This window comes from Oncorhynchus tshawytscha, linkage group LG17 (assembly GCF_018296145.1).
Source record: "Oncorhynchus tshawytscha isolate Ot180627B linkage group LG17, Otsh_v2.0, whole genome shotgun sequence".
Classification (NCBI taxonomy): domain Eukaryota; kingdom Metazoa; phylum Chordata; class Actinopteri; order Salmoniformes; family Salmonidae; genus Oncorhynchus; species Oncorhynchus tshawytscha.
Window position 1 is genome coordinate 19,339,403 of NC_056445.1, and position 23,680 is coordinate 19,363,082.

Genomic DNA, 23,680 nt, shown 5'->3' on the forward strand with positions numbered 1-23,680 from the left:
TTTCTATATATTTTTTAAAATTACAATCTCTAACTTGGCTAGTATTGGGTGTTGCAACATAACCAATATCCCACTGTATCTTTAATAGGGGCTGAGTTGAAAACCGACAAGCCTCAGATTTCCCACTTCCTGTTTGGATTTCTTCTCAGGTTTTTGCCTGCCATATGAGTTCTGTTATACTCACAGACATCATTCAAACAGTTTTAGAAACTTTAGAGTGTTTTCTATCCAATACTACTAATAATATGCATATATTAGCAACTGGGACTGAGGAGCAGGCAGTTTATTCTGGGCACCTCTGGGCACCTTTTTCATCCAAGCTACTCTATACTGCCCCCAGCCATAAGAAGTTAAAGATTGGGTACAGAAATTTGCGGCGTTCTGGAATTTCATTCATGCCTATTTTCATGCCATTAAGACCTTTACCCAGGTTTTTAACCATTATTTTATCTTTAAAAAAAGCAAATTTGGCAACGTTTGGGCGCTCTTATCTCTGTCGTCTCAGTTTGAAACAATGTACATTTTGAGTTGGATTTTGTCGACAGCTTCGCGTGGGATCTGAAGCGCTGTAAGGAGGAACTCCCTCACTACACCCTCAGGAATTCTCCTTCTTTCTCTTGGATACCAGTAAGTACCAGATTTTCTCTCATAGTTCTAGTCTGTATGTTAAGTAAGGCTTCTCTCAGAAAGAGGTTCTCCTTTTTAAGTTCATTAATGTTCATTTCAATCTTACTGACTGTCCCTTTTAGCTTGTTTTTTTCTTTCTCCATTGTTACAGCTTTTTTGTCACTAATCTCGAGGCTCGCCTTCAACTCATTTATATCATTACTGGGTAATTCAATTATGCCCAGGTTGTCACTTATTGATTTTAACAGATAATTTTCCACCCTTACCATTCCCCGGGGTGAAAAGCTTGAATCGTCTGTGTCCATCGAGAAGTGGCGTTTTCTTTTGGAGATTGGTTCTCTTTGTTTACTCTCCGTCATGTTTGGGTGTCGCTTGTTTTCCTAATATTTGTAGATACATTTCTCTAGCCTTATGATTTGTTTTGTGTTGTTATCCAGATTGAAGGTTATTACCAGTATTAGGTGTTAATATTGAGTCTAACTTATAGATATTGAATATTAAGTTTTTATCTTGAGTTGTTTTGCACTGCTGTGTTCAGTCCGCCATCTTGCCACCTAGCAGTTGTGTCTTTAGTAATACCCATTTTATATGTAATCTATTACATGCTGGTTTATTCATTGTAAGAAAGTCCCCCTCGTTGAATCCACCATAGAGGTTACAGTAAAACTAGTCAACACACTCAAATCTGGCCCAGTCCAGGCAGTGAAACTGAAACTAGACTGGTAGCTGTGGGAGTGAAACAAATTTGCATAGACTAGGCTCGGTGGTTCTGCGTGTCCCAGAATAGAGCAGCACTGTCACCAGATGTTCGCCCTGTCCCCAGGGGCTTGGAGGTAGGGAAGATTATTATTCTACCATATCTTGAAGTAGTGGCACATGTAATGTTAGTCATTTTTATTATGTATTTAGCTTCAAATCATAGACTATAACACACGTCCAAGATACCGGTAGACTGTGTGATAGTTCTTATTTTATTGCTGGAAATCTGTCTAATTAAACATGTCTGACACAGACTCAGTATCCTGATGAATACAGATAGTCATCAACTACTACCACGGCAGAACCTCTTCTATTATATCATAGTATATTGTGATGGTATTAATTACTGGTCAATGATGATGTTCAGTGAGAATGAGGTTTAGGCCTAACAGTTTTCAAAGACACCATGAAACAGCCTTACTGAATGCATTTATTTTTCCAAATATTCCAAATATATATATGATCCAGTTAACTAATAGAAACAACACAAATATGCATTGCAAAAATACATCTTTATTTGAATCCATTATTACATAATTGAAGCATCAAAGCAAACATGATAGTGAATAAAACACATCACATCAAATCTAAATCTAACAAAATCTCAGTCTACAGAATGGATTGACACATGAACTCAAGCCAAGCCCCCTGTTAGTCTATACGAGAGTGATCACTAAATCAGAGAATGAAGCAAGTCAAAGCAGAGGAACCAGCAATCTCTCTCCACAGGGGTGTGTGACTGGTGGGTCCTACCCAGAACAGTCAGCCTTCCTCAGGGTCTTGGTGACTGGAGTCTGGGATTTCTGCTGGGCTTCACAGGTCACCTCTCCTGCATTGGTCCACTCCTGGGCAGTGAGAGTCAGGGTGCTGCTCCAGCTGTACAGACCATCCTTCTCCAGGACCCCGGGACTGGTGTCCTGCTTTTTGCTGGTCCCATCCACTTTCCAGCTCATGGTCCAGTCTGAGGGGAAGCCCTTGTTGGCCAGACACATCAGTGTGGCTATTGTTGTACTGGACAGCTCCTCACTAGAGGGGGGCAGGATGGTGAGGGTGGGGGCACTGTTGCCTGGAACAAACAGAACACAACAACTTATTAACTACATCAAGTACAACTACAGTAAGAGCTCATCTTCAGCAAAGTACACATCAAAATAAAGTGAATTGGAAATGCCCTCTAAATATGAATGTAAAAGTTAGATTGTTTAGTAATATGATAAAGCAGATTTATGAACCGAACAAGTATTAAATAAGTAGAGTTATTAGTTACACGACGTCAGTTATACATGTCATACAGATATTATTTAGGAATGGATCTGATGTGAATGGCCTAGTCATTTTCATAGTATTTGCATAGTAACAACCATGTTAGTTCATGAACTTGGTTACAAAAATAACTGAGACCCTTTGTCTTCACACTAACAGTGAAGGCTACCATGAACTCAATGCAACAATAATGACTACTATATCCAATACTGTTAAATAATGGTCACACCAGAACAACAGTTATATTCTGCAATCATACAAATCAGACATAAATAAACCTACAATTTAACATTTTGATTCAATAAAATGTTTGTTGAAAGAAGGCCCAGTCAAAAGCAATTAAAACATTTAGAAAATCTAAAATCGCAATATTTTCATAGAGACAGAGTGTAAGAATAATATACTTGGTGTAATCAGAAAGAAATATCAAGAGATCTTGTTACTTACTTCCAACATCTAGTCTGGTGCCGCTACCAAAAGTGTACCACAGTGATACAATCCCTATTACTGCTGGTACAAAAACATCCTGACCATTGGACAAGCTGAATTTCTTTAGATTGTGGTTCAAATCATTGACTCTAATATGGTATGAATACTTGCCAAAGATGATTTTATCTTGTTCATTTGAAATAAAGTGCTTTTTCTTTTGTTTTTGATGAAACTACTGTTTATTGAACATTTCCTACAAGGTGCAGTATGTTTATTCATACACCTAATCTAGAATGTAGGCTAATCACTCTCATCTCTGAAAGGCAGGTCAAATTGAATATGATGTAATAACATACTTATGAAAATTGTCCATATTATGTGTAGGCCTTGTATATTGTTTCCCAAAAACATGTAGAAAAGGTAAGTACAAAAATCCTCAATATTGAGGCTAAATTGATAGAGAAATTGACTCACAAGATCAAAAAGTGAACAAAACAGTTCATTTAGTTGTTTACTTACTTCCAACATCTAGTCTGGTGCCGCTTCCAAAAGTCCACCACAGTGATACAATCACTATTACTGCTGGTACAAAAACCTCTCTGTGTTGTGTTGCTGCAGCTGTTACAGTGAAGATCAGTCATACAGAATCATAATCAACACAGATACACTTTAACATCTTCCAGGTAGAACAAACACTTCATATTAGCTGTTTCTAGATAATACAAATGAATTGTATCTTAAATCCAGATAATAGTATGTTTTCCTTCCTCTGTGTATCAGGTGTTCTCCTAGTCTGTAGATACAGTCCAGCATTAGATCAGTGTTGCTAGTATTCCTCCATATTGTCCATATGAAAGACAACAGCAGCAGCAGTAGTGATAGTGATCCATGTTGTATATTCCTTTATTAAACACGTTGATCTCACATTTAACAGTGGAGGTAAAGTCACAGAGGACAGACAACACTACCAGAGGAATCCTAGCAGCTTTAGTTTAGAGAAGTGTTCACTAACTGATTAGAGGAACTTACATGAGAGACCGAGCATGAGTGAACAGACAGTTCATTATATCTGATCATCATCAGAATAACAATACAATGGCGGTGTGACATAAAAGGTACCATACATTACTGATCTGAGTAAACAGTTACTGTTTAATGATATTATAGGGGTGGCAAGTAGCTAGCGGATAGAGCATTGGCCTAGTAACCAAAAGGTTGTTAGTTCAAATCCCCAGGCCGACACAGTGAAACATCTGTCAATGTGGCAATTAGGCACTTAGCCCTAATTGCACCAGGGTCGTCGTTAATAATGCCAGATGCTGGCCTTAACCACAGTAGTGGAGTGTATAATACATGTGTTTGAAATAGGACAAATATAAGCACCCACCTAATTACTGTTATTATTAAAGCAAGCTCATGCAGGACAAAATATATTCTAATGATGGGAGCCTACATTGACACTGAAATAGAGTTGAAGCACTCATTTGCTAATGCATCTGACCAGGTGCTATACGAGTGTTCATAGCCCTGTCAGTTGAACGCTTCATGACTGAGAGCTGTCCTTCATGATAACCCACAACAACCATGACTTTTATCACCACCTTCATCTGGACACTGGTTCTCTGCTTGGAGTTGTACCTGTGGATGTATTTCAAGGCCTACCTTCAAACTCAGTGCCTCTTTACTTGACATCATGGGAAAATCAAAAGAAATCAGCTCAAGATCTCAGAAAATAAATTGTAGACCTCCACACGTCTGCTTCATCCTTGGGAGCAATCTCCAAATGCCTGAAGGTACAACGTTCATCTGTACAAACAATAGTGCGCAAGTATAAACACCATGGCACCACGCAGCCGTCATACCGCTCAGGAAGGAGACGCTTTCTGTCTCCTAGAGATAAACGTACTTTGGGGCGAAAAGTTCAAATCAATCCCAGAACAACAGCAAAAGACCTTGTGAAGATGCTGGAGGAAACAGGTATCTATATCCACAGTAAAACAAGTCCTATATCGACATAACCTGAAAGGCCGCTCAGCAAGAAAGAAGCCACTGCTCCAAAACCGCCATAAAAAAGCCAGACTACAGTTTGCAACTGCACATGGGGACAAAGATCAGCATCATGTTCTGAATCATGTTCTGAATGTTCTGAGTACTATGGTGTTGAAGGCTGAGCTATAGTCAATGAACAGCATTCTTACATAGGTATTCCTCTTGTCCAGATGGGATAGGGCAGTGTGCAGTGTGATGGTGATTGCATCGTCTATGGATCTATTGGTGCAATAGTCATTTAGTTCAGTTACCTTTGCTTTCTTGGTTACAGGAACAATGGTGGCCATCTTCAAGCAAGTAGGGACAGCAGACTGGGAAAGGGAGAGATTGAATATGTCCATAAACACTCCAGCCAATTGGTCTGCACAGCCCAATTCAGATCTTTTTTTCACTAGTTGGTCGTCTGACCAATTCAATCAGCTCTGATGTCAAAAGATCTGATGTGATTGGTCAAGAGACAAATGAATGGGAAAAAGATCAGATTTGGTCTGTCTGTGTAGACGCACCCAGTGTCCCTCTGGGATCATGAAGGTATGTTTGCATAGAGAGGACACTTTGCATTGGCAGCACATGCTTCAGTGCTGGGCGTGTTTATAGCCCTGTGAGTTTAACACTTCATGACTGATAGCTGTCCTTCATGACAACAGTACCCACAACAACCATGACTTTTATCACCATCTTTATCTGGACACTTGCTTTATGCTTTCAAGGTTAATATTTTCTGAATCTATTTTTGAACAATTATGAAATCTACACCATCGACATATATCAATGTTAATATTTCTATTCAGAACTATTCATTACTATGTGTAATATTTCATTCATATACATGTTTTTATTCTATTTTTCAGAATCCAGTGGACAGCACATTGTGACTCAGACTCCTGCAGTGAAAGCTGTTCTCCCAGGACAGTCAGTCTCTCTGAACTGTAAAATCAGCAGTAATGTGCATGGAAATAACTATCTAGCCTGGTATCAACAGAAACCTGGAGGAGCTCCTAAACTCCTAAACTTTTCAGTCCGGGACTCCATCTAGATTCAGTGGCAGTGGATCTGGGAGAGACTTCACTCTGACCATCAGTGGAGTCCAGGCTGAAGATGCAGGAGATTACTACTGTCAGAGTTTCCATGGTGATACAGTTCACACAGTGATACAGAGCCGTACAAAAACCTCCCTCAGTCAGACTGCACAGGGACTGTACTGCTACAGCTGGGACCTACTGCAGGTGCTGAGGAGGAAGAGACAGAGACATAGAACACTGATCAGTAGATGAGGTCAACTGTGACATGTGACAATATGGTTAGAAAGACATTATTCAGATCACATGAAAATTATTAACATTATCATCATGGTTATAACTTATATTATCTTTCATCATGGTCTGAGAGTATATATAAACGTTGTTTGAAGTTATGAAACACATTATCTGTCCATATGTAAAGCAAGATCTACAGGAGTAAAACAAAAGGTGTTATGACCTCAACATTACTTCAAAGTTACAATCACTTCAGCCCCCCAAAACAAGTCCTCATATGGACCTCAACCAAATGTCTGATTTAAATGGATGTGATCTTCTAGCATTATATTAACTGCTTTTATGAGCAGATTACTGACTATTCGATCTGTGAATGAGACATGATGCTCAGCCATGAGACAACAATAGACACTACATACACCATATACCAGGGTTAGGGTAAATTCCATTTACATTCCAGTCAATTCAGGAAGTATACTGACACTCCAATTCCATTTTTTTATTTCAATTGGAGTTTGGTTAACTTTTTGAGTTGACTGGAATTTAAATGGAATTAACCTCAACCCTGCAATCTACACTACACTATCTACACTACATACACTATCCTAATATATAAAGTATAATATCCATTTTATCTGTCATTAATTACATGGTGGCATATCTGTTATGTCTCCCTCAACGAATCCACGAGATAGATGTAAAATCGATCCACTCCCTCACATCTGGCCCAGTCCAGGGTATTTCAGGCAATGAAATTGGTCAACTGCTAGACTGATAGCTTTCGGAGTGAAATTGAGAGTTTCATAGACAGGGATGGCTGGTTCTGCTTGTCCCAGAATAGAGCAGCACTGTCACCAGACGTTCACCCTGTCCCCAGGGGCTTGGAGGTAAAGAAGACTCTACTCTATACCTTGAAGTAGTGGCACATGTAATATTAGTAATTTTTAAAAATGTATTTATCTTAAAATCACAGACTATAACACACGTGAGAGTCCAAGATATCGGTTGACTGTTTGATAGTTATTTTATTATTGTAAAGTCTGCCTAGTCAAACAGGTCTGACACAGACTCAGTATCCTGATGAATACAGACAGTCATCAACTACTACCATGGCAGAACCTCTTCTATAATATCAAAGTATATTGTGATAGTAGTAATTTCTGGTCAATGATGATGTTCAGTGAGAATGTTTTCAAAGACCATTAATCAGCCTTACTGAATATATTTATTTTTTCCAGAATATTACAAATATACAGTATATTTTATGCAGTTTATTAATAGAAACAACACAAATATGCATTCCAGAAATAAAAATTTATTTTAATCCATTATTACATAATTGAAGCATCAAAGCAAACCATGATAATGAATAAAATCAGATCACATCAAATCTAAAACAAACAAAATCTCAAGCTACAGAATTGATTGACACATGAACTCAAGCCCCCTGTTAGTCTACACTAGAGTGATCACTAAATCAGAGAACGACGGATTTTAGAGCAAAGCAGGTCAAAGCAGAGGAACCAGCAGCCTCTATCCACAGGTGTGTGACTGATGAGTCCTACCCAGAACAGTCAGCCCTCCTCAGGATCTGGGTGACGGGAGGCTGGGAGCTCTGGTGGGCCTCTCAGGTCACCAACAACACCATGGTCCACTCCTGGGCAGTGAGAGTCAGGGTGCTGCTCCAGCTGTACAGGTCGTCCTTCTCCAGGACCCCGGGACTGGCCTCCTGCTTCTTGCTGTTGCCGTCCACTTTCCAGCTCATGGTCCAGTCTGAGGGGAAGCCCTTGTTGGCCAGACACATCAGTGTGGCTGTTGTCTTACTGGACATCTCCTCACTAGAGGGGGGCAGGACGGTTGAGGGTAGGGGAACTGTTACCTCGAAGAAACAAAACACATCAACCACATCAAAACAAAGTACTTTGGAAATGACTTCTAAAATTGTAGATGAATATATAAGTTACATTGCAAAAAGATATGAAGAAAACACAAACAGTAACATGATATGAAGTAGATAGCAAGTATAAAGTTTACGAGCAGAAAGCGTACAAGTATGCAACTACTAGGCAAAACTGGTTGAATCAACGTTGTTTCCACTTAATTTCAACTCTAAAAATCTATGTGATGATATTGAATCAATGTGGAAAACTGATTGGATTTGCAAAAATTCATCAACGTAACGGCATTGTCTTTTTTCCCCAAAACTTTTGACCTAAATCCAATGACGTGATATTTCTTGTTGATTTCACATTGAATTCAATTTAGTTGACAACTCAACCAAATGTAAATCTAAACAAAACGTTGAACTGACGTCTGTGACCAGTGGGAAGTGTTATATTTGTTTCTGATCAGAATAACCTCATATTTATAGTATTTTGTAGAATCCACATTGACAGTGAAGGCTATCATGAACTGATTGCAATAATGACTACAACAATTCATACTATAGTTATCATACCAGAATAAGAGTTATATGGTCTGCAATCACACAAATCAAACCAACAATTTAACATTTTGATTAAATAAACTGTTGAAAGAAGGCTCAGTCAAAAGCAATAAATATAACAATCTTTTTGGAAAGTGAAATATCTCAAGCCTAAATGTTTTAATTAGGGATTAAAGAGTTTAAGAAAAAAAATGGAATCAGACAAATGTCAAGAAACTTACTTCCAACATCAAGTCTGGTGCCGCTACCAAATGTGGACCACAGTGATACAAACCCAATTACTGCTCGTACAAAAACCTCCCATTCATTGAGCAAGCTGAACACTTACAAGTTTTAGACTGTGGTTTAAATCATCAACTCATATGAATACTGGCCAAATATAATGCTTTATTCTTAATTTGAAATCTTTATCTAAATAAAAAAAATACAGTTTTATTAATTAAAATATATAAAGTCATAAAGCAAAGAAAAAATGTCTCAACATAAAGTAATACAATACAGTGACCGCTCTTTCCTGTGGATTTCTGAACATAACGCGCCAAACAAATGGAGGTATTTTGGATATAAAAATAATCTTTATGGAACAAAAGGAAAATGTATTGTGCAACTGGGAGTCTCGTGAGTGAAAACATCTGAAGATCATCAAAGGTAAACGATTCATTTGATTGCTTTTCTGATTTTCGTGACCAAGCTACTTGATGCTAAGTGTACTTAATGTTTTGTCGAGCGATCGATAAACTTACACAAACGCTTGGATTGCTTTCGCTGTAAAGCACATTTTCAAAATCTGACACGACAGGTGGATTAACAAAAGGCTAAGCTGTGTGTTCCTATATTGCACTTGTGATTTCATGAATATAAATATTTTTTGTAATATTCATTGAATGTAGCGCTATGCAATTCAGCGGTCGTTGATGACAATTATCCAGCCATAACAAGTTAAACAATTTTAAGGCAATGCCACCAAATACTAATTGAGTGTATGTAAACTTCTGACCCACCGGGAATGTGATGAAGAAATAAAAGCTGAAATAAATTCTTCTCTCTACTATTATTTTGACATTTCATATTCTTAAAATAAAGTGGTGATCCTACCTGACCTAAGACAGGGATCCTTTACTAGGATTAAATGTCAGGAATTGTGAAAAACTATCGTTTGTTAACAAGAAATTTGTGGAGTGTTTGAAAACTTCCGACTTCAACTGTGTATTTCACTGGTCATCCCCAAAGCCATCTCCTACTTTGGCTGCCTTTCCTTCCAGTTGTCAGAGCAGCTTACCGATCATTACCCACCCAACTACCTCATTCCCATATTGTTATTTTTTTCTCCTTTGCACCCCAGTATCTCTACTTGCACATTCATCTTCTGCACATCAATGACTCCAGTGTTAATGCTAAATTTGAATTATTTTGCCACTGTGACCTGCCTCCCTAAAATTACTACATTTGCACACACTGTGTATAGACTTTTCTATTGTGTTATTGACTGTATGTTCGTTTATCCCATGTGTAACTCTGTGTTGTTTGTGTTGCACTGCTTTGCTTTATCTTGGTCAGGTCGCAGTTGTAAATGAGAACTTGTTCTCAACTGGCCTACCTGGTTCACTAAAAGTTAAGTATTTTTAGTATTTTTATAATGTCTGACATAAGTTGGAGTGCACAATCGTGGATTGATTTAAAAAACAATCTTCAAATTAATTTTAAACCTCAGCCAGTGCAGAGACCTTAAAACTGGTATAATGTGTGCTCTCCGTCTGTTCTTGGTCAGTACCCATGCTGCAGCATTCTGGATGTTTTGCAGTTTACCAATGGCCTTCTTCGGTAGACCAGACTGTAGCTCATTACAGCAGTCATGCCTGCTTGTAATGAAAGCATCGATGAGTCTCTCTGTAGTAGCATGAGAGAGAAGGTCACACCTTGACAATGTGGTAAAAAGCTATTTTGGTCACGTTCCTAATGTGTGATTAAATATTTTGTTCAGAATCTAAAATAACACGTAGGTTTTTTTACCTGGTGTTTTATCTTTAGTGCCCGTGAATTCAAATGTGCGGCTAGATTGTCACGTTCTGACCTTTATTTCCTTTGTTTTGTCATTATTTAGTATGGTCAGGGCGTGAGTTGGGGTGGGCAGTCTATGTTTGTTTTTCTATGATTTGGGTATTTCTATGTTTCGGCCTAGTATGGTTCTAAATCAGAGGCAGGTGTCATTAGAAAGTCTCTGATTGAGAATCATACTTAGGTAGCCTGGGTTTCACTGTGTGTTTGTGGGTGATTGTTCCTGTCTCTGTGTTTGCACCAGATAGGGCTGTTTTAGGTTTTCACGTTTCTTGTTTTTGTTAGTCTGTTCATGTATAGTTTTCTTCATTAAAGAACCATGAATAGAAACCACGCTGCATTTTGGTCCGCCTCTCCTTCACCGCAAGAAAACCGTTACAGAATCACCCACCACAACAGGACCAAGCGGCGTGGTAACAGGCAACAGCAACAGCGGCGCAAAGAGGAATGGACATGGGACGATGTATTGGATGGCAAGGGTTGCTACACATGGGAGGAGATCCTGGCGGGAAAAGATCGCCTTCCATGGGAACAGGTGGAGGCAGCTAGGAGAGCAGAGGCAGCCGGAGAGAGGAGCCGGCGATATGAGGGAACACTGCTGGCAAGGAAGCCCGAGAGGCACCCCCAAAAATGTCTCGGAGGGGGGCACACAGGAGGTGTGGCGAAGCCAGGTAGGAGACCTGAGCCAACTTCCTGTGCTTACCGGAGGGCGAGAGAGACCGGGCAGGCACCGTGTTATGCGGTGGAGCGCACAGTGTCCCCAGTGTGGGTGCATAGCCCGGTGCGGTACATTCCAGCTCCGCGTATCGGCCGGGCTAGAGTGGGCATCGAGCCAAGTGCCATGAAGCCGGCTCTACGCATCTGGTCTCCAGTGCGTCTCCTTGGGCCGGCTTACATGGCACCAGCCTTGCGCACGGCGTCCCCGGTTCGCCTGCATAGCCCAGTGCGGGCTATTCCACCTCGCCGCACTGGCAGTGCGACCGGGACCATTCAACCGGGTAAGGTTGGGCAATGCTCAGTGCTCAAGAGCTCCAGTGCGCCTGCACGGTCCGGTCTATCCGGTACCACCCCCACGCACCAGCCCTCCGGTGGCAGCTCCCCGCACCAGGCTTCCTGGGCGGGTCCTCGGCCCAGTACCACCAGTGCCAGCACCACGCATCAGGCCTACAGTGCGCCTCGCCTGTCCAGCGCTGCCGGAGCCTTCCTCTCCAGTGCAGCCGGAGTCTCCCGCCTGTTCGTTCGGCGCTGCCAGAGCTCCCGCCCCTCATTCCAGAGGCGCTAGAGCCCCTCATTCCAGAGGCACCAGAGCTACTCAGTCCAGCGCTGCCAGAGCCTTCCTCTCCAGCGTTGCCGGAGCTTCCCGTCTGCCCAGCGCCATCTGAGCTACCCGTCTGCCCAGCGCCGCCTGAGCCACCCGTCTGCCCAGTGCCGCCCGAGGCGCCAGAGCTCCTCAGCGCCGCCTGAGGCGCCAGAGCTCCTCAGCGCCGCCAGAGGGGCCAGAGCTCCTCAGCGCCGCCAGAGCTCCTCAGCGGCGCCAGAGCTCCTCAGCTGCCTCTCTGTCTAGTGGGGTCATTTAGTAGGGTCGCCGTGGTTAGGAGGCGACGGAGGCGGACAATAAGGCGGACTAAGACGATGGCGAAGTGGGGTCCGCGTCCTGCGCCAGAGTGCACGCCCAATTTTTCAGTTTTTGATTTGTTAAAAAAGTTTGAAATATCCAATAAATGTCGTTCCACTTCATGATTGTGTCCCACTTGTTGTTGATTCTTCACAAAAAAATACAGTTTTATATCTCGATGTTTGAAGCCTGAAATGTGGCAAAAGGTCGCAAAGTTCAAGGGGGCCGAATACTTTCGCAAGGCACTGTATAAACTGAACAGTACCGGACCGAATCGAAGCTTGTGGAACGCCACGTGATGAATGGTCAAAATCACTGATTTACAGTAGAAGGTATTCAAAGCATGATAAAATAATCTGTATAATCTGAATCAACATGACCTATTACCAAATGTTGACAACATTATCACACAAATAATGATGAAATCTTAAATGTATCTGTTTCAGAATCCAGTGGACAGGTCACTGTGACACAGACTGCTTCGGTCACCAACAACACCATGGTCCACTCCTGGGCAGTGAGAGTCAGGGTGCTGCTCCAGCTGTACAGGTCGTCCTTCTCCAGGACCCCGGGACTGGCCTCCTGCTTCTTGCTGTTGCCGTCCACTTTCCAGCTCATGGTCCAGTCTGAGGGGAAGCCCTTGTTGGCCAGACACATCAGTGTGGCTGTTGTCTTACTGGACATCTCCTCACTAGAGGGGGGCAGGACGGTGAGGGTAGGGGAACTGTTACCTCGAAGAAACAAAACACATCAACCACATCAAAACAAAGTACTTTGGAAATGACTTCTAAAATTGTAGATGAATATATAAGTTACATTGCAAAAAGATATGAAGAAAACACAAACAGTAACATGATATGAAGTAGATAGCAAGTATAAAGTTTACGAGCAGAAAGCGTACAAGTATGCAACTACTAGGCAAAACTGGTTGAATCAACGTTGTTTCCACTTAATTTCAACTCTAAAAATCTATGTGATGATATTGAATCAATGTGGAAAACTGATTGGATTTGCAAAAATTCATCAACGTAACGGCATTGTCTTTTTTCCCCAAAACTTTTGACCTAAATCCAATGACGTGATATTTCTTGTTGATTTCACATTGAATTCAATTTAGTTGACAACTCAACCAAATGTAAATCTAAACAAAACGTTGAACTGACGTCTGTGACCAGTGGGAAGTGTTATATTTGTTTCTGATCAGAATAACCTCATATTTATAGTATTTTGTAGAATCCACATTGACAGTGAAGGCTATCATGAACTGATTGCAATAATGACTACAACAATTCATACTATAGTTATCATACCAGAATAAGAGTTATATGGTCTGCAATCACACAAATCAAACCAACAATTTAACATTTTGATTAAATAAACTGTTGAAAGAAGGCTCAGTCAAAAGCAATAAATATAACAATCTTTTTGGAAAGTGAAATATCTCAAGCCTAAATGTTTTAATTAGGGATTAAAGAGTTTAAGAAAAAAAATGGAATCAGACAAATGTCAAGAAACTTACTTCCAACATCAAGTCTGGTGCCGCTACCAAATGTGGACCACAGTGATACAAACCCAATTACTGCTCGTACAAAAACCTCCCATTCATTGAGCAAGCTGAACACTTACAAGTTTTAGACTGTGGTTTAAATCATCAACTCATATGAATACTGGCCAAATATAATGCTTTATTCTTAATTTGAAATCTTTATCTAAATAAAAAAAATACAGTTTTATTAATTAAAATATATAAAGTCATAAAGCAAAGAAAAAATGTCTCAACATAAAGTAATACAATACAGTGACCGCTCTTTCCTGTGGATTTCTGAACATAACGCGCCAAACAAATGGAGGTATTTTGGATATAAAAATAATCTTTATGGAACAAAAGGAAAATGTATTGTGCAACTGGGAGTCTCGTGAGTGAAAACATCTGAAGATCATCAAAGGTAAACGATTAATTTGATTGCTTTTCTGATTTTCGTGACCAAGCTACTTGATGCTAAGTGTACTTAATGTTTTGTCGAGCGATCGATAAACTTACACAAACGCTTGGATTGCCCCTCATTCCAGAGGCGCCAGAGCTACTCAGTCCAGCGCTGCCAGAGCCTTCCTCTCCAGCGTTGCCGGAGCTTCCCGTCTGCCCAGCGCCATCTGAGCTACCCGTCTGCCGAGCGCCGCCTGAGCCACCCGTCTGCCCAGCGCCGCCTGAGGCGCCAGAGCTCCTCAGCGCCGCCTGAGGCGCCAGAGCTCCTCAGCGCCGCCAGAGGCGCCTGAGCTCCTCAGCGCCGCCAGAGGCGCCTGAGCTCCTCAGCGCCGCCAGAGGGGCCAGAGCTCCTCAGCGGCGCCAGAGCTCCTCAGCTGCCTCTCTGTCTAGTGGGGTCATTTAGTAGGGTCGCCGTGGTTAGGAGGCGACGGAGGCGGACAATAAGGCGGAATAAGACGATGGCGAAGTGGGGTCCGCGTCCTGCGCCAGAGTGCACGCCCAATTTTTCAGTTTTTGATTTGTTAAAAAAGTTTGAAATATCCAATAAATGTCGTTCCACTTCATGATTGTGTCCCACTTGTTGTTGATTCTTCACAAAAAAATACAGTTTTATATCTCGATGTTTGAAGCCTGAAATGTGGCAAAAGGTCGCAAAGTTCAAGGGGGCCGAATACTTTCGCAAGGCACTGTATAAACTGAACAGTACCGGACCGAATCGAAGCTTGTGGAACGCCACGTGATGAATGGTCAAAATCACTGATTTACAGTAGAAGGTATTCAAAGCATGATAAAATAATCTGTATAATCTGAATTATAGTTAACAGTTGAATGTGGGTCCTTACCAGGAAGAATATTTACATATGACACTTTGCATTGGCAGTGCATGCTTCAGTGCTCTGGGAGTGTATATAGCCCTGTGAGTTTAACATTTCATGACTGGGAGCTGTCCTTCATAACAGCAGAACTTTAACTATGACTTTTATAATGAGCTTTGTGTGGATATTGATGTCTTTAATTCAAGGTAAGATTTTACAATTTGTTGGTCTCAAATCACTTTCTTATTGAAATGTCTATTCTTAATTTTGCCTCAATATTGGTAATGTATCTCAAAAGAGAGACATTACCAAATGTTGACAACATGACCTATTACCAAATGTTGACAACATTATCACACAAATAATGATGAAATCTTAAATGTATCTGTTTCAGAATCCAGTGGACAGGTCACTGTGACACAGACTGCTTCGGTGAAAGCTGTTCTCCCAGGACAGACAGTCTCTCTGAACTGTAAAACAAGCAGTGATGTGCATCCTAACTGTGGTTCATCTTTGCCCTGTATGGCCTGGTACCAACAGAAACCTGGATCCATTCCCGAACTCCTTGTTTATCAAGGAAGTACTATTAACTCTGGGACTCCATCTAGATTCAGTGGCAGTGGATCTGGGAGTAACTTCACTCTGACCATCAGTGGAGTCCAGGCTGAAGATGCAGGAGATTACTACTGTCAGAGTTTACACTACCCCAACAGTGTCTGGGTGTTCACATGGTGATACAGAGCTGTACAAAAACCTCCCTCAGTCAGACTGCACAGCTGGAACCTACTGCAGGTGCTGAGGGGAAAGAGAAAGTGACATGAAACACTGATTAGTAGAGGAGGTCAACTTTGAATAAGGTTAGAAAGTATCATTCAGATCAAACGTTCTCCAACGCTGTCACCATAGCTCTCATCATCATCATCATCATCATAATTTCATTATTATCATCTTCATGGCTGTAACTTGTTATATTGGTCATGAACTGAAAGTGTATATAAAAGTTATTTGACGTTTTGGAAGACATTACCAGTTCATATGTAGAGTAAGAACTACTGAAGTAAAAAGAAAAGTGATGTTAAATCAGCATCTACCCCTCAAACCAAATCCCTACATGAGCTTCACAACCAATTATTGATGTGATCATCTAGCATGCATTAACCCTTTTCTTGAACAGTTAGATATGTGAATGAGACATGATGCTGGGCTCAAACACATCAGGATAAAGGTAAGACCCAGATGCAGACCGTGTCGAAGTAACAATGTTTATTACAGCAACGGGCAAAGGTACAGGACGGCGAGCGGGCTCAGGGTCAGGACAGGCAAGGGTCAAAACCAGGAGGATGAGAAAAGAGAGGCTGGGGAAAAGCAGGAGCGGATACAAAAAACACTGGTTGACTTGACAAACAAGACGAGCTGGCAACAGACAAACAGAGAACACAGGTATAAATACACAGGGGATAATTGGGAAGATGGGCAACACCTGGAGGGGGTGGAGACAATCACAGGGACAGGTGAAACAGATCATGGCGTGACAAAACATGAGACACATTCCTGTGGAGACATACACTACACACTATTATCATTATGTAGAATATCCCTTTTATCTGTCATTAATTACATGGTGGAATATCTGTTGTCTCCCTCTCTGAATCCACTATGGAGGTTAAACCAGTCCAATCCCTCACATCTGGCCCAGCCCAGGGTATTTCAGGCAGTGAAGCTCTTCAACTGCTAGACTGGTAGCTGTGGGAGTGAAATTGAGAGTTTCATAGACTGGGCTGGGTAGTTATAATATATATATATTTATAATGTTTAAACTATTTTATGATTTTCAACAATGTGTGGTCTAAACTTCTCCATTATATTTCTTTACCTCCAACCCCCTGATAACGGAGTGAACATCTGGTGACAGTGATGCTCCATTCTGGGACAAGCAGAACTACCCAGCCCAGTCTATGAAACTCTCAATTTCACTCCCACAGCTACCAGTCTAGCAGTTGAAGAGCTTCACTGCCTGAAATACCCTGGGCTGGGCCAGATGTGAGGGATTGGACTGGTTTAACCTCCATATATGTTATGGAAAGTAACAATGTAGCAGTGTGAGTTCTGAGAGCAGATCTTAGAGGTTTATTATCAAATATCACTAATTATCATCACTTGTATTGGAGCTACAGTATAACAGGATCGTTCAGTTGGACAAATGATTGCAGAGTATTTGTTGGATCAGATGTACTTTTTATTCTGTTTAAAAACATTAGAGTAGCTATATGCTACAACATTGAAATTATAAAAGAAGCTGATTGATGTAAATTAGTATGAAATGTGCTGCATATTTATGAGATAGTGATCACTGGAATCATGATTAAGTAACCTTGTGTGTGCCTGATCAAAACCTTACAAAGAGCAACAAGTGAGTGATTTGTCACGAGTTGTACTTTCATCCTCCTCCATGTTGTCTGACTCGTATATTCAACCACTCTCAACGAGCAGCTTTTGTTGTCACTCTCTCTCTCGCTCGCGTGCACACACACACACACACACACACACACACACACACACACACACACACACACACACACACACACACACACACACACACACACACATACACACACACACACACACTATGTGACTGAGTGACAGTGGACTGGTACACAATACTGTCCTTGTGCCGTACACAAAAGGTCAGATGAATCAAAGCATATGAATCACAGACAGCTGTCTCTCCTCTCAGGCTCTCAGACTCACTTCTAATCCACATCACAGCCAAATATCCTCCTCATATTCTTGGATACTACACTGGATATTGATTCACAATCCATTTGATAACATTTATGATAAATATTTAGCTGGAAATGTTAGCGAAACAGCACAGAAACGTTTTGTGAGATGACGGCATGGTGCTTGAAGAGGCTCAGGGCAGGTTATGAATGGATAGGGGACTACAACTCTTTAAAAAAAAACGTTTGTCCCCATTTAGATAGAACACAAATATCAAACAAGTAAGAATTTCTACAATGTGTGCGTGCGGGTGAGTGTATGAATGGTAGTGACAGACAGTAGTGCCCGTAGGCGGCCCTTGTGACACTAGTCCGCCGGACCCTGGTCTATAGTATTCACATATCATCATGACAAGTCCTCTGCCTGAAGAAAGAAACATTGGATTTCAAGTCTTCCTTGTTAACTTCTCAAGTTCCATATGAAGAGCAAAGTGAGTAAAAATCCATATTTTTATGTATGATATCAGATTTTCCTGAATATTATTATTATTATTTTTTAGAACGTTTCTAGAATTAACTTGAGGTTTGATGAGAAAGTGAAGCCATATACAGATTCAGAAAAGAAAGCAATGTACGGAGGGGTTGGGAAAGGAAAATCTTCCCTTTCTGATGTGCTTCCTCTGTCAGATTCGGACAACTACGTGTGTACTCCTATTTCTATTCACAAGTCTTGGAGTATGCTCAGGAGGATTTGGGAATCCTGTAACAGATGATGTGAGCAGGCTGATCTTATTGGTAAGAACTTCTACATCTAACCTGAACTGTACTATACAAAACTAGTCTGGTGATAGTTTATAGTTTATTTAATCATAAAAACTACTTTAAATCTCTTCTTTTGATGCAGAAAATGGGCCAAACTGGGCAAAAAATAAATGACCAAATAATCCTAATTTATTTTTACAGAAACACAATATTCCAAAGGATTATAACATTTCTATACATTATATTCCCAAAGAGAGGGTGAGTAGAATTTCTCAAAAACAAAACATCATGCAGAAACTTTTTTCACAAGAGAAGTTGCGCTGGGTGGTCTTAAACTTTGGCAGCATTTTTGTTGATGAACATTTTTGTTTTATTTGGAATCTGTAGAATGGAATTATATGTAACCTAGTCGGTTTTCTCCCTTTTCTTACTCCAGAGTGGTGTGTGCTGCGTTCTATTGAATATCTATCCACTGGAACAAAGCCTTAGGGAACTGGCCCGAGTGTTTGGTGCCATTTCTTCCAACAAAGATAATATTATGATCTTCATCACCATGCTGCAAAATCTACGTTTCCAATTTGATCATGAGGAGCTGGTAATGCCTGTCAGTTCTGCCAAATGTAGACCCAGTTACTGTAGACCCAGTTACTGTAGACCCAGTTTATTGACTGTATTAAGTGGTGCAACCATCCTGATGTTTACTTTGTTTGTCTGTACTTCCAGGAGGCAACAATGCAAGTCTTTAAATGCCACTATAGGGCGGTCAAATGGCCATCTGGGCAGTATTTTGACTATATCAGAGATATTTTGAATTCTGCAGCTCAGGGAGAAGGAGGATTCCGCTGTGTGCCTCCACCCTGCCCTGCCCCTACTACACCAGGTAAGAAACACGCCCCAACACACAGTATCGATTTAGCCCCAACATACAGCATTCATTCAGCCCCAACATTCAGCATTCACAAGTCTCTTCCTCACAGAGTGTGTTGTTTTCTCTCTCAGGAAGTGAAGCACAGGATCATGAACAGACTCGGTCAAGGGGGAGTCTGCTGTCCCTGCTTCCGATCCCAGTCACAGCCTGCGTGTTCCTCATTGTGTGGATGGTAAGTTAACAATGTGGATGGCTTGCTCAGGCTGTATGACATGGTCTGGTCCAGAAGACCTACAGGGTATGCAGACTCTTGTTCCAGCCCAGCACTACTACTACGTACCTATATCAACACTAATACTAATCATCAAATGTGTTAGGACTCACCAACAAACTAACATGGTCCAAGCACACCAAGACAGGCGTGAAGAGGGCATGACAAAACCTATTCCCCCTCAGGAGACTGAAAAGATTTAGCATGGGTCCTCAGATCCTCAAAAGGTTCTACAGCTGCACCATCAAGAGCATCCTGACTGGTTTCACCACTGCCTGGTATGGCAACTGCTCGGCCTCCGACCGCAAGGTACTACAGAGGGTAGTGCGAACGGCCCAGTATATCACTGGGGACCAAGCTTCCTGCCATCCAGGACATCTATACCAGGCGGTGTCAGAGGAAGCCCCTAAAAATTGTCAAAGACTCCAGCCACCCTAGTCACAGACTGTTCTCTCTGCTACCGCACGGCAAGTGGTACCGGAGCGCCAAGTCTAGGTCCAAGAGGCTTCTAAAACAGCTTCTACCCCCGACCCATAAGACTTCTGAACACCTAATCAAATGGCTACCCAGACTATTTGCATTGCCCCCCCCCTCTTTTACACCGTTGCTACTCCCTGTTGTTATCATCTATGCATAGTCACTTTAATAACTCTACCTACATGTACATATTACCTCAACTAACCGGTGCCCCCACACATTGACTCTGTACCGGTACCCCCCGTATACAGTCTCGCTATTGTTATTTTACTGCTGCTCTTTAATTATTTGTTGCTTTTATTTCTTATTCTTATCTGTATTTTTTTAAGTGCATTGTTGGTTAGGGACTCGTAAGTAAGCATTTCGCTGTAAGATCTACACCTGTTGTATTCGGCGCATGTGACTAATACGATTTGATTTGATACTTGGCTAGAACAAAAGCCTGCACACTGGCTCTCCAGGACTAGGACTGAAGAGCACTGGTGTATGGTTTTAGATGCTTCAACATGATACTCTGTTCCACAGATTCAATCTAGAAGAGAAGGCTCCCCAGAGAGTAACCCAGAGAGAGGCCATAGAAGGCTGTCCACTAATGTGGAACGGACCATAAACATCCTTATTCCACCAGTCACCAGTACAACTGACACACCAATAATGGGGGAAGCCTGATCACCACTGAGGGAGCAGATGAAGCCAACATCAAGAACTGCATAGAGAGCAGAAAGCTCCCCCTCTGAACAGGTGTCACTCTGAACAGGTGTCACTCTGAACAGGTGTCACTCTGAACTGGTGTCACTCTGAACTGGTGTCACTCTGAACTGGTGTCACTCTGAACTGGTGACACTCTGAACTAGTATCACTGATTCTTCTTGGGTGATATCCCTGAGAGAACGGAGCTGAAATCTCTTATTTAGTATCTTTGACATATCGGAGCTGATATCTCTAAAATATAGGGGTCTCACTTAAACAAGGGACAACGGTGATAAGACAATCAACTGCTTACTCGAACTATATCATTTGGTCTGTCATATATTTTGACACAACACCATGTATCACAGCTTCCTACCTTGTCTATCTCTGTCTAATCAGAGATTTTGACATGTCAACATATCAGAGATATTCTCCACCGAGACTGGACTTTGTTGTTGCCGAAAGATCTATTGCTGCTGTGTGGCCACAGAGTGTGTGCTGTCTCACCCCCTCTTTGAGTCACATCATCAGTGTGTGTGCGACTACAGTATGACAGTTTAACTGCCAGCTGTGTGTGTATGTATGTGTGTGTGTGTGTGTGTGTGTGTGTGTGTGTGTGTGTGTGTGAGAGCTACCCTGCTCTGGATGATCTCAGTGAGGGCCATAAGAAGGGCTTGTTCTCGCCACAAAAGAAAAGAGCCGTAGGCTGAAGGAAATACCAGTTCCATGCTAACCGACAGAGACAGATCCATATGAATCAAAAACCGTTTGATCCTCAATCCCCAGACAGCAGGAAATCAGGATTCTCTGCCATCTCCTCTCAGGCTGCACTATCACACGCATTATGAAGCCTTCTCACTGGGCACAGACGTCAATTCAACGTCTATACCACGTTGGTTCAATTTAATTTTATTGAAATGACGTGGAAACAACTTTGATTCTACCAGTGTGTGCCCAGTGGGTTAGAACTAACTGATTTCAAGCATAAGTTATGGCTGCTTTTTAACAGATACAGATACAGTTTCTATGCTTGATTCCCTCAGAACCTGCAGTTGGTCTCAGCTGTAGCAGGACAGTCACTGTGCAGTCTGGGAGGTTTTTTTGTACAACTCTGTATCACTGCGTGAACACCTAGACACTTTGTGTATATAGTGTATTGTAGATAGTGTATGCAGTGTAGTGTAGATAGTGTATGTAGTGTAGATAATGTATGCAATGTAGATCATGTATGCAATGTAGATAATGTATGCAATGTAGATAGTGTATGTAGTGTACAGTACATGTGTCTCATGTTTGAGTCCAGCATCATTCACAGTCTCATTCACAGATCTCACGGTCAGTAATCTGCTCATGAAAATAGTTAATATAATGCTAGAATATTGCATTCATTTAAATCAGACATTTGGTTGAGGTCCATATGAGGACTTGTTTTGGGGGGCTGAAGTGATTGTAACTTTGAAGTAATGTTGAGGTCATAACACCTTTTGTTTAACTTCTTTAGCTCTAGCTTTGCATATGGACAGATAATGTGTTTCAAAACTTCAAATGATTTTTATATACACTTAAACCATGACAAATACTGTAAGTCATTACCATGATGATGATGATGATTATGGTCATGTGATCTGAATGATTGCTTTCTTACCATATTGGAACATGTAACAGTTGACCTCCTCTAGTGACCAGTGTTCCATGTCACTGTCTCTTCCCACTCAGACACTGCAATCTGACTGAGGGAGGTTTTTGTACAGCTCTTTATCACTGTGTAAACACATAGGGATTGTGGTAACTCTGACAGTAGTAATCTCCTGCATCTTCAGCCTGGACTCCACTGATGGTCAGAGTGAAGTCACTATGAGATCCACTGCCACTGAATCTAGATGGAGTCCCAGATTGAACGGTGCTTGTATAGTAAATGAGGAGTTTAGGAGCTCCTCCAGGTTTATGTTGATACCAGGCTAGATGGTTATTTCCATGCACATTACTGCTGGTTTTACAGTTCAGAGAGATTGACTGTCCTGGGAGAACAGCTTTCACAGCAGGAGTCTGAGTCACAGTGTACTGTCCTCTGGATTCTGAAACACAGAATAAAAACATTTATATGAATGAAATATTACATATAGTAATGAATAGTTCTGAATATAAATATTATTATTGATATACATTACTGTGGTATAAATGTAATACATTTTCTACAATAAATTCAGAAAAGTTTCACCTTGAAAGCAGCAAGCAAGTGTCCAGATGAAGATGATAAAAGTCATGGTTGTTGTGGGTTCTGTTGTCATGAAGAACAGCTCTCAGTCATGAAGTGTTCAACTCACAGGGATATAAATGCTCTTAGAGCAGTGGGGCAGAGGCATTATGCAAATTAATGTTTCAAATCTATTTCAGTTTCCAGGAAGGCTCACATCTTCAGAATGTATTTTATCCTGCATGTGCTAATTTATATAACATCAAACAGCAACTTTTTAATCACATCACTAATGCATGATGTTTTTTTAGGCACACCACCATTGTATTGTTATTCTGATGATGATCAGATATAATGAACTGTCTGTTCACTCACGCTCATCTCTCATCCTCTAATCAGT

At 41.3% G+C, this 23,680-nt stretch overlaps 1 protein-coding gene, 1 pseudogene and 2 gene segments (V, D, J or C); 2 read left to right on the forward strand and 2 right to left on the reverse strand.

Annotated features, from left to right (window-relative positions):
• The window catches only part of LOC112217027, a 39,384-nt gene that overhangs the window by 13,550 nt on the left and 2,154 nt on the right, over positions 1 to 23,680 (forward strand).
• LOC112217029 lies at positions 1,880 to 23,411 on the reverse strand. The segment is given in 4 exon segments: positions 1,880 to 2,452; positions 3,598 to 3,635; positions 22,858 to 23,161; positions 23,305 to 23,411. Coding segments are annotated over 4 exon segments (729 nt in total).
• On the reverse strand, positions 7,679 to 15,416 carry LOC121839782 (annotated as a pseudogene).
• LOC112217028 lies at positions 18,448 to 22,738 on the forward strand. Of its 2 annotated transcripts, XM_024377250.2 has the most exons (7): positions 18,448 to 18,509; positions 18,706 to 18,813; positions 18,982 to 19,038; positions 19,217 to 19,375; positions 19,504 to 19,660; positions 19,780 to 19,880; positions 20,922 to 22,738. In XM_024377250.2, exons 1-7 carry the CDS (start codon positions 18,498 to 18,500, stop codon positions 21,063 to 21,065), a joined length of 738 nt encoding a protein of 245 aa, XP_024233018.1. In that variant the 5' UTR covers positions 18,448 to 18,497; the 3' UTR covers positions 21,066 to 22,738. The 2 variants fall into 2 exon arrangements, with proteins under 2 accessions (XP_024233018.1, XP_024233017.1); XM_024377249.2 differs by having other exon boundaries at positions 18,480 to 18,813.

What these genes read in the sequence shown, in the direction of transcription:
- LOC112217028 (XM_024377249.2), top strand. Translation starts at nt 18,688, where the DNA reads ATGTGCTTCCTCTGTCAGATTCGGACAACTACGTGTGTACTCCTATTT. An exon ending in TGAGCAGGCTGATCTTATTG is followed by an intron (nt 18,814 to 18,981) that starts GTAAGAACTTCT and finishes TTATTTTTACAG; the next exon opens with AAACACAATATTCCAAAGGA. An exon ending in AATTTGATCATGAGGAGCTG is followed by an intron (nt 19,376 to 19,503) that starts GTAATGCCTGTC and finishes CTGTACTTCCAG; the next exon opens with GAGGCAACAATGCAAGTCTT.